This window comes from Carassius auratus, chromosome 27, assembly GCF_003368295.1.
Source record: "Carassius auratus strain Wakin chromosome 27, ASM336829v1, whole genome shotgun sequence".
NCBI lineage: Eukaryota > Metazoa > Chordata > Actinopteri > Cypriniformes > Cyprinidae > Carassius > Carassius auratus.
This window is the reverse complement of record NC_039269.1, coordinates 3,415,745-3,427,369: the sequence shown is the minus strand read 5'-3', so window position 1 is coordinate 3,427,369 and position 11,625 is coordinate 3,415,745. Positions and strand designations below refer to the sequence as shown.

Below are 11,625 nucleotides of genomic sequence, written 5' to 3'. Positions count from 1 at the left end.
AAAAAAAAAAAAATGTATAATACTAATGTGTGTATATGATTTTTCAGTTGCTAATGGCTACAAGTTATTTTATGGAAATTAATGCTGAAATATGTTTTTATGTTCCATCTGTCCCTAAATTTTATGCCAATATGATGTTTATATATTCATATTTTAAAATGCGTCATTTTTTTTGGGATGTAATTTTAAGCACCAAGTTAAAGCACTAAAATAATTAACTACAGATTGGCCAATATACAGTGTACAGAGAGAGAGAGTGGTTCATTTTTTTTTTTAGTTCAGTTTTAGTTTTTTTAGTTTTTTTTTCAGTTAGCAATTTTAGTGCTTTAACATACATTTACTTCAGTTAGTTGTCAAGTCAACATTTCAGTCATTTCAGTTCATCTAAATTCAAGGTTTTTCATCTATTTTTTTATTAGGGGGGTTTTCAGCTATATTTCATTGAACAACAATGTTTTAATAGTTTTATTTACAATAATAACCCAGTAGCTAAGGTATATCTACATTATATTTGTCTAAGCATTGCCTTACTGTAGTCAGCTGTAGTACTGGAGCTTCATGGCTCTGCCAAGGACTCTCTCATATCACACAGAAACCTCTGAGCACAAGATGACGTGGCAGGCCCGAGACTATATTTAGTTTGAGGGAGGTGAAAAGGAAAAAAACAGGATAAGCTGTTTTCGAGCTCTCTATGTTTAAATCTTAAATTGCAATACCGCAACGAACCGTCCGCGGCCGCCTGAAGGCGCTCGAGGCTCCCTCTCCTCTGGTGGCTCTTTCTAGTCCCTAATATCTCATTTCATCAAGGCCTTTGGTGTCTGATACCTTCTGCTTTCTCTTAAATTTCAATTATAGCCCTCTTGGCCAAGCTATAATTATGTCATAATGGAGAGCTGGAGAGAGAGCAGCTATAAAGCTGTTTTTTAAAGATTAACGGTCATGTAGATGGTGAACTGTAATTAACAAAGAGAAGAAAGATAGGGAGTGGAAGTAAAGTAAGGACCTACAATGAATGGATGGGAAAACCTAGACTGACGCCTTGGATAGCTATCATTTCTCTCCAGGAAACAAAATGGAAGGTGGAATTAATATCCAGTAAGTCTTTTTTAAATGTGTCCAGTGGGTCTCTTGGGTCGGTTAAATGCATGAGGGAAATATTGGATTGGAAAAGCACATTGTCTTATTTCCAAGGTAAACTAATGAAGAGGCAGTCAGTCAGTAACTTCAGCCTGCTGTGGTGGATATTTGACCGTTTTTGTAAAGATTTTTGTTAAGTAAGTAAACACGGTTCCCAAGGAGAGATTCCAAAAAAGTGTCACCATTGTTATGCAATGATGCCGTCTGGAAAAGTCTGAGAAATCCTGACATAACATGTTGCAGGAAAACTGCTCAGGAGACTTCTGCAGCTTTGTTTTGGTGAGTTTTTATGATAGCACTACCAAACTTATTATATAACGCTTAACAGAGCTTCTATTAATATCTATGAAGTTATTCAAAATGCATTCAAATGTAATTCATATAAATAAACAAAAATATCACGTTTTTCATTTCTGAATCAGTTCATTTAGATATGTTTGTGGTGATTAAATGTCTAGGTTGTGTAAATGTCCAGAGATAGTAAAAATAAATATTAAAACGTTGACTTACATTTTTGACAAATAAAATATTATTTAATAATAATAGTTTGAAATAATATTTTACCATAATTTCATTCACAACAAACAGTAAGGTTAACATTTGCCAACCAAGTCAAAGTCATGAGCCACATGCTTTGAAATATATGGCCTTTTTTCCCTCAGGTTAAATGGAGCGACCCTGGGAAAACTCCTAATAATTCATGACTCAAAAGTTCATGATATTTATGAAAATATAAAATTAATGATAAAGTAGAAAAATGATAAAGATGTGCAATATGTTAAAACCTTTCTTTCAATGTTTAAACCAGCTGACCTGAGTTCTAAGAACTTGACGTTTCAAACTAATTTCCAAAAGATCTCTCCTTTTTATCATTCCAGACATCCTAGTAATTTCTGTGCTTCTCTTGTCCTTGCCATCTCTCTCTCTCACTCTCTCTCTCACACACACACACACACACTCTCTCTCTCTCTCTCTCTCTTTCCCTCCCTCCTTCCCTTTCTCCCAAACACAGCTGCTGTTTTTTTCTTCCTTTCAAAAACTTTAGGGGCTTGTTTTGTTGACGAGATGTTTTTGATATGTCTGAAAACCTAAGAGTTTTTATATATATATATATATATATATATATATATATATATATATATATATATATATATATATATATATATATGTATATTTTTATATAGCAGAGTAGTTAAGTTCACACCTTCAAAAACTTTCTTTTGACGTCAGATTTTTTTTTTTTTTTTTTATAAAATTTTTTTTTTTTTGATGTTCTTGTTTTTCCCCTCTCTCCTTTTAAATGGATTACTCTTCGTAAAAGTTCTATTTTGGTAGGCCAAGCCTAAACTAGCATTTTTTCGTTTTGTTTATATTAAATCCAGTTCAACTTCATGCTGCTGTAGACAGTCAGTCTTTGTCATGGGATAATTGTATTTTCCTAAAGCAACTTCAAGGGCTTGATTGAACATTTGGACGGCAGATCTGCTTCTTGACTTGAGGCTGTGAGAAAAGAGAATAAAATCTGACCTGATCTCTTATAGCTGTCATGGGAGAGGAGCTGGCGAGTCACTTTAAAAGAAAGTTCTAGCGGTCCTCACTGAAGCTCCAAGACAAACCACAAGAATTCAGAGCAGCACTTGGAGTTTCACTCTGAATCACTGGATACCAGACGAGCATGAGGAACTCTTCTGTCTATTTCCTGACCGGTAAATACTTAAAACCCGGGGAAGCATGATGGAAAGGCTCTGCTTATAGATTCCATATGGTTTGTAATAATGCAGGTGTGTATTCTGTTTGTCATCACAATATGCACAAAAATCTGGCAAATACGTTACATAAGAAGTACCTTACACGTTTGCGCCTCGAAAACTACCTTTAGGAAAAAAACGGATCTCCATTAAGTTGACGTGGAATTCACACGTTCACATACTGAGCTCAGCAATCTTATTTCCTTGTTTTAAAAAAACCTAATAGACTACACGAATACATAAATTACATGTGAGGCAGAGGGGAGGTATAAACTCGTATCTGACAGCAGAGCGGTTCATTCACCTGGAGAACACAGAGCGCGATCAGAGCAGCCTACGCACTTTGGGTTTGTCCCATTGAAAGAGACGCGCTCAGTGCGCGCTCCCCCGAGGACGTCATCCAGCGGCCCGTTCGTTATAGAGGAGCGCACCCGAGCCTCTCATCTGTCAATCAAACATGTGGTTCATCAATCTAACTTTGCTCGTTCTCAAGCTGTCTGTGTCTGCGGAGGGATTCTCCACGTGCCAGTCCTACAATTTGGACGACCACAAATCTAAAAGGATCGAGGCGGTGCGCGGACAGATTTTGAGCAAGCTGCGCATCCGGAGTCCTCCAGATCCCGAGTCCAGCCCGCCAGCGGAGTCGGTACCGGTGGAGGTGATGTTACTTTACAACAGCACGAAGGAGCTGCTGAAGGAGCGCGCGCGACAGGCCGAAGCCGCGTGCGAGCGGGAGAGCAGCGAGGAGGACTATTACGCTAAAGAGGTGCAGCGGATCAATATGATCCCACTGCGCACAGATACAAGTGAGTGATAGTTTTATCTCACATGGTTTATTAATGCATATTCAAAGAATGCATTGTGGTAGTGGATGTTTAATTAAACCTATATTTTGTTTAATGAAAGAAAAAAGAAAAAAAAAAGAAATGTCAAACTGTGTAAATATGAGGTGGGCTACAATATCTTTATTCCCAATAACCGATATGCAGTATTTTAATTTTTTGTTTATTTCTGCTTTTTAACACAATGATAACAACATGATTTGGGCTATATTTTATTAAATTCTAATTATAATAGTATTTATTAGGCCAGTATTGCCTTTTTATGACGATATGTTGCACATTTTTTTAAGCCCGATAACCGATAGGCTATGCAATGTTTTCTGCTTTTATTTAGCTTTTTAACCCATTAAAAACAAAATGATGATTATATAGACACAATAACATGTAATGTATGAGTATCTTTTAGGCCTATGCCAGTTTATTTTTTGTTTGCAATCAAAATTGTCAAGCTTATTTCCGTCTTTTGATTTTAATACATTTAGTAACTTTAACTCTAATGCGATTTTTCTATTCTGCACAAATCATGTATTGCTGAACTAATAATCAAATGTACCTTGTCAATAGCAGATCACATGTGCTTCATTTTCATTATAATAATGTTACAATGTCACAGTTCTTGTTGCCCTAAAAAAATAATTAATTAAAAAATAGGCTGTTTCATGCAAAATAATTATATTTATATTATTAGATAATATAATATTTATGATATTATAATTATCCATTTTCTTTTGATTTTGGGTGAAATATGACCAGGAAAAGCTTTTGTGACATTCTCTTACATTCATAGTTTATATGTTTATTCACAATAAAGGTATAGTGTTGAGCATATCACAAGGCATATATCTGATCTAACAGCTATATAGTGTACCTATAATATACAATTTTGTTGCAAATAATAAAGCAGCTTGAGTTTGGTGAGGCCTCTGAGAAGCTGAAAGGGGTTAGTCATTACCTCTGCTGCTTTGGCACCAAGGCAAGTTTTATTTTCTTGAGGCTGACCCTCAGAAAACCACGCACAGACCACAAAGTGTAAACAAGTCCAAAGTGAATCCTGCTTTTGTTCCACAGACTCAATCAACCCTGTTCCTCAGAGCCCGTACTTCAGGATAGTGGGCTTCGACGTCACCAACGTTGAGCGAAATTCCAGTACTCTGGTCAAAGCAGAATTTCGCATCTTCAGAGCGCCAAACCCACAGGCGCGCACCACAGAGCAGCGTGTGGAAATATACCAGGTGAGAGAATCGCATGTGGTTTTTCCAGACAAAAGGCTTGGGTCGTTTCATTGATGAGCAGCAAGAGACAGCACTTGAAAGGGTTTGATTCCTTATATACATATTTTTTAATGGTGTATAGTGCAAGATATAGACCAGCAGATGCATGAATGAGCAAAAAAGCTTGTGGTTTTTTCCTTCACACCCACAGATTCTCAAATCTGATGACGTGACGGCACCGTCTCAGAGGTACATCGACTCCAGAACAGTTGAGCCTCGAGCCAAGGGGGCGTGGCTTTCTGTTGATGTCACAGACACTGTGAAGGAGTGGATGGCGTTCAGAGGTCAGTGAGTTCATCCGGAGGTTTGAACGTATATTTACTGCACGATGAAGGAGAAGAGCAAGTAAAATGAGAAGTATTTCCTTCTCTAAGTCAAATAATCTTTTTCTCTTTTAGAGAGAAATCTCGGACTCAAGATCAGCGTTCACTGTCCCTGCTGTACATTCGTCCCATCCACAAATAATATTGTCCCTAACAAGAGTGAAGAGCTGGAAGCCAGATTTGCAGGTCATTTTCTAATCACTCTAAATTTTTCTGAAAAATAAGGAAGGAAATCAATAATAGAAAATTAAAAACCTTTTAAAATATAGGCTAAATTGTAAAAAATTATGCGTTTAGACTTTTAACAGCCTACTTCAGTGTCCAAATCCATTGTGTATGGAAACAAATTGTACTACATACAATCATTGCTGGTTAAAAATTGAGAGTGCCTACATACATTAAACTCAAACAATAGCTAAGCATCCTAACATGCCAGAGAATAGTGAAAAATAAATATATATAAATAATAATAATGACATAAATATATATAATGCGCGCACACACACGCACACACACACAAAATAAATAGCTTTTTTTTATTTGATTTATTTGTCTTATATTTAGAGTTACACAATGCTACAATAGAAGTTAGATTTTTTGCATGTACCGTGAACCCCTAAAAAGTATGTTGATGCTTAAGTTACACTTTTAAAAATATGAATATCGTTGCATTAGATAATAAAATATCAAACAAAGCAGAATTTATTTTAAAGACAGCACAAGCGCATTTTCAAGCACAATATTTATTTAAGAAAGTTTCGAACTTTAGAAGAAAATTGCAATAAAAAAAGACTTGAATCCCTTGAAAACAGTGATGTTTTGGCCAACTTCAGTGTCATAGGAAATGCATTGCTTCATTTGTTGTTATTGATATTTTTGATTGATTCCTTTCCAGGCATTGATGATGATCTAATAAAGCATAACCGAAGACCTGGCATGACTAAAGGACAGATTGAATTCAGCACAAAAACTCCTCATTTGATACTAACCCTGCTGCCCACCGACCGTCTGGAGGGTCCCACCAAGAATAACCGCAAGAAGAGATCAGCAGCAGACACATCCGTATGCTCACGGTACAGAGAGAAAGAGTGCTGAAGTGTGTGTGTGTGTGTGTGTGTGTAGTATGTGTGTTTGAAAATATTATTTATTATTATTACTTTCTCTGGAATGCTTGATTTTTTTACTTGGAATCAGATATTTTTGTGTAATGCTTGCTTGACTGTATGGTCCATGCCAACATGCATTAGAAAAGCTAAGATGAGACTAAGAAATGAATGCAAGTATAAAAACAGATTCAAAAATCCAGTACAAATGGCTTTGTGCTTACAGTATTTTGTCAAGTCACCACTATTTATAAAGCACTATATGCAATACAGATGGTTTCAAAGCAGCATCACAATAATAAGCAGGAAAATAACCGAATCAATGATACAAACTTCATAAAAATCCACATTCTGTTGTGAAGCAGCTCTAAAAAGACAACCGTCTCAATATTCAGCTCAAGCCTGTTCAGTGTTGGTTCAGTTCTGTTCAATAACTGTGTAAAGCGAATCAATTATGAAACAAGTTCAACTCCGCTATAAGCAGCTCTATGGAAGACAATTGTGTCAGTTAATTCAAGTTTTGTTCTCATCTGATAGTGTCTGTCAGAAGTCCCCAGTTAATGCAAGAAACCAAAAGCATTGCATGAAAAACCAATTAAGAAGCAATAACGAGGCACTGGATGAGACTGATCCTAATGTGTGTGCATGTAAAATAGAGGTCTAGATTGTATTGCATCACACACCCACAGAACACATGCTGGGACTCGCCCAGGGAGTGTCACGTCTGATATTCAGTCTATCCCGGGAGTAAATGCTCTTTTAATGTGTATTTGTTATGTGGAGTGGTTTCTCTGTGCTAAGCAACATAGAAATGGTAATTAGGGACACATTTAAGTCAAATCAGAATTCGTTGCTGGAGACAAAACTGGACAGCAATTATTTAAGGGTTAGTCCAGCAAAAAATGACAATTCATCATTTACTCACATAATCATTCCAAAGTGACTTGATTTCTTCAACGGAGCACAAAGGGTGAATTATTTATTTATTTTAAGAATATCCTGCCCAGAGCTATTATTGCTAACTATAATGAATTGTTAATAGAAATAAAAATGAAATAAAATATGAATATTAGATTCAAAACTTTAACGTTATTCAGTAATAACGTTACTGAACGTTACTGCTCTTATAAAGCATTTGACTTCAGAACACTTGAAATATGCAAAAGTTATTGTCTACGTTTATGATATTTTTACGGTGCTTTTTCTTTCCCCATTAATTGTAACTGCATAGAGAAGAACAACTAGAATCTAATTAAAAATATATTACATAGAAGACAGTAATGTAGACAAGTAATATGTTTAAAATGAATGTGAGCAAATAAGGTTCACATAAATAATTTGTAAAAAAAAAATAATTTCACTCATTTTTAGGTAAACTTCTCTTATAACACAGCGTGATGCATTGCAGCAAATCATTGTCTCCTCTCCAGGACTGATCAGGGCTGCTGTCTGAGGTCTCTGTATATTGATTTTCGTCGGGACTTGAACTGGAAGTGGATCCATGAACCAAAAGGGTACAAAGCAAATTTCTGTGCAGGGAACTGTCCTTACCTATGGAGCGCAGACAACCACTACAACATGGTGAATATTGATCAGGCTGAGCATGTTTCACAAAAACAGTGATCAGTTAAGTGTTGGATGTTAGAGGATCAGGACTACCAGCTCAAAGATCTCACCACCCTGCATCATATTTGCTAGGAAATAGGAAAATCCAGTGCTTGTTTCTTACAAATTTTGGGCTGCTGATTGCAAAAGTAATATCTGTTTTGCTCTAGCACATCACACTTTCTCACAAAATCTGATTTTGTAGCATTTTTGTTATAATGTGAATCCTTTCTTCCTATAGATTTCAAAACTGAATATTTGTTCAGTTCTCAGCCCATTTTCACATGTATGTTGTATAACTGGATCTAAAAACATAATTTTATGACTAAAATCCTAAATCCCCCTTTTTCACTCTATTGCAGATTGCATGTTAAATGATGCATTTTGAATACTCCTCTGTCACTTTATTTATTTTGATAAGTGCATTATAGCTGATACATGTGTATGATTTGAGAAATATAGTTAAACTAGATTTCTCTTCAAACTTGTGCAGTGGTTGACAGAGTTCGCTCTAAAATGTTGCCTTTAGATGTTGCTTTCCATGTCTGCTTACAGTATTTCTCTGTCTGTCTTCCTTTGAGATTCTCCCGCTGTATAATAAAATGAATCCAGAGGCATCAGCATCTCCGTGTTGTGTTCCTCAAGACCTGGAGCCCCTCCCCATTGTTTATTACCTAGGCCGAAACCCCCGTGTGGAACAGCTCTCCAACATGGTGGTCCGGTCCTGCAAGTGCCGTTGAAGCGGTGGAGGGCGAAGACATAAAGATCTCAGACGGAGGACAGGACACAGGTGCAAACTAACATCTCGATAGAATGCATCTTAAAGGGATGCTCCTCCCAAAAATGAAAATTGTCATCATTTACATACTCTCATGTCGTTCCAAATTTGTATGCATTGATTTCTTCTGGCAAACATCAAAGACCATGTTCTGAAGAATGCTGGGAACCAAACATTGGAGCTCCAATGTGACACTGAGGCATTTTTCAAAATATCTTCTTTTATGGTCTACAGAAGAAAGAGGTGAAATGTTATCTTTGGGTGAACTACACCTACAAACTTGTGGGACGTGGAATAGCGCATAATCATTCATCAGCGAAAACCGTCATTGGTAATAGTCTAATAAATAAGCTTTTTAGTCTAATATTTCCTCGCATTTTCAGTGACACACAAAATACACACCAGCAGCGCATCCTTTTTAGATTTTGTACGAAGTTTACTGTAGATCAGTTTATATTTTTGCAAATGTAAATAGTTTTTGGTGACGTTTATATGTGTTTATTTGCTAAATACAATAAATTTTGATTATATAATATATATTTTGTGGCCTTTTGATTCATTTTTGTCACATTTCTGGAAGTTTCTCAAAGTAGATCATTGGCTGTGGCCTTTATATTTATTCACTACAGCCTACTCTCGTGGCCTACTCTCAAAGTTTCCTTTTTTCTTCAAACGATAGCTGTATGGTCTGCACTTGCTGAAAATGCAGATCTGACTAGTGGACTCAACGGCCAGATGTAGTTCGAGGCTAGAAAATCTCAGATGTAAACAGGATGTGAACAATTTCCAGACACCGACCACTCATGGAACGCCAAATTTAAACGCTTGGGGTTCAGGGTTTGTGGTGACATGGCAGAAAGAACAAGTGGGCGAAAAGCGGGCGACCCACTGGGTCCAAATGGCCTGCAGGACGCGTTTCAAACGCACCACGTGATGGCTTTGATTTGTATAATCTGGCAATGCCATCCACACCCTATAATGCTGAGCGATATAATTTTGTCTGATGTGTGGGAAGTCGGAAGGAATGTTGACTTGGCCTACATACATCGGCCTGTTTGTTTTCATTCCTCCTATCAAGCTTCAACGTGTCCTTTAAAAACCTATAGCTGCTGGCAAGGCATTAAAAGTTTGTTTTTGAGTGAAAAGCACTGCTTAAATGTTTATCTGTGGCTACCAGAGCTAAAACGAGCAAATTCCTCTGTCTCTCGCTCAGCGAATAAAACCTTCATAGCTTGATAGGAAATGGGGGATGCAAAGGGAGAGAGGGAGAGCATGTTGTTGCATAACAGTCTTTAAAACGAATATACAAAACTACTTATTGTCGCTTACGCAATGTTGACTCAGCATCCTCTGCAAAAGGCTGACTGGTGGAGCACAAATATGAAACCTTAGGGCATGAAAGAGGACGATCTGCCGTCTGAGGGCCGTGTGGTTTGGGGAGAGCAGTCTGGGAGTGAGAGCAGCCTCGGGACACATGGTTTAGAGTGGGTGTGAATGTGCACAAGTGTTGTGAGAGTTACACTTGAGTCTAGACACAGCAGACTGTGATCAGCCACTGGCTGAATCCTTTCTGAAGCTGAATGTGCTCCGAATCCGAATCATAAATATTGAATTTAATATTATCCAAAACCAGTATGACCGAGAGCAGTTTGTGTGTGTGTCACTGATAACCAGGTGAAAAAGAATTACTGTTAAATGTATTAAAAATGCGTTTGAAATTCCGGTAGTATATTCATTATACAATTGTACATGCATTTAGACTTTTTTATTTTAGGAGTACTTTGGAAATAGGTTCATTCTTAGTTACGAAATGTGCTAAAACACAAGAATACTTTTTGAAACATTTTAGTGTTTGTACAGAAACCATACTTATTTTATGTTTACTTTCTGTAAAAACGTAATAAAATGATTCATACTTTCATAAAGTATATGCATCTTATTTATTACCATATTTAGACCTTCTACGATATATTTTACGTATTTATGTAATGAGCATGTGCTTCAGTCTGCTTTTCAATGTGAAAAAAACAACAACAGTAAAGTATATTAATTCACAAACATTGTAGATTACAGCGATAAATTATGCAAGTGAATTCTTACATTGTATCAATTTATAATTTAGTATTATAAGATTTAGATAATTTAGTCAACTATGCCTTAGTAACCATACCTAAAATCAGTGTTGTCCTGTTTTGCTTGTTTGTGCTAGTTTTTGTCTGCTTATGATATTAATTAGTGCTAGAACCAAAAAAGAAGAAATAACATTTTCTGTATCATTTCTAGGTTAAAAATGAAAAACGAATGAACGCAAAAGTACACGGACAGAGCTGTATATTTTAATCTCATATCAATGAATCTCAAACGTTTCTTTCTGGCTGACATATTTCTTATAAAGTGACTTTTAGGGCTCTTGAGTGTCATAATAACTTTGGATTATAAAATAATGCAGCCTGTAATACACATGGTTTGCTTTATCGCTTTGAATAACAATATCAGTTATTTAATATTAAACAACATCAGATCATCCACTTAAAGATGAAGATGGTTTCAAATTTTCTGTTTCTTTGTTTGGTTCAGCTATTTCCAGGCTTAACTTGGGTTTGTAAAAATGCACTTTATGTGCTTTGTTTTTTTATATATGCATTTATTTATTTGCTGCAATAAAATATACATTTTGATGCACTTTAACAACTAAATATATTAAAATATATTGCAATTAGCTTATAATCTTAAGCATATCTTAAAGAACACTTAACATACAGTAAAAGTTGCTCCAAAATAACACACTTAACATGAATTTAGTATAGTAGAATTAAAA

The 11,625-nt window shown here is 36.1% G+C and overlaps 1 protein-coding gene across 1 annotated transcript; it reads left to right on the top strand.

Annotated features, from left to right (window-relative positions):
• The first annotated feature begins 2,433 nt into the window (after window positions 1-2,433).
• Window positions 2,434-9,340, top strand: LOC113045114 (transforming growth factor beta-2-like). The gene is made up of 7 exons (XM_026205291.1): window positions 2,434-3,691; window positions 4,796-4,959; window positions 5,150-5,282; window positions 5,397-5,507; window positions 6,217-6,394; window positions 7,855-8,005; window positions 8,611-9,340. The coding sequence occupies exons 1-7, from the start codon at window positions 3,343-3,345 to the stop codon at window positions 8,767-8,769; spliced, it is 1,245 nt and encodes a 414-aa protein (XP_026061076.1). The 5' UTR covers window positions 2,434-3,342; the 3' UTR covers window positions 8,770-9,340.
• The last annotated feature ends 2,285 nt before the right edge of the window (window positions 9,341-11,625 follow it).

What these genes read in the sequence shown, in the direction of transcription:
- LOC113045114 (XM_026205291.1), top strand. Translation starts at nt 3,343, where the DNA reads ATGTGGTTCATCAATCTAACTTTGCTCGTTCTCAAGCTGTCTGTGTCT. An exon ending in AGCGTGTGGAAATATACCAG is followed by an intron (nt 4,960 to 5,149) that starts GTGAGAGAATCG and finishes TCACACCCACAG; the next exon opens with ATTCTCAAATCTGATGACGT. An exon ending in GACACATCCGTATGCTCACG is followed by an intron (nt 6,395 to 7,854) that starts GTACAGAGAGAA and finishes TCTCCTCTCCAG; the next exon opens with GACTGATCAGGGCTGCTGTC.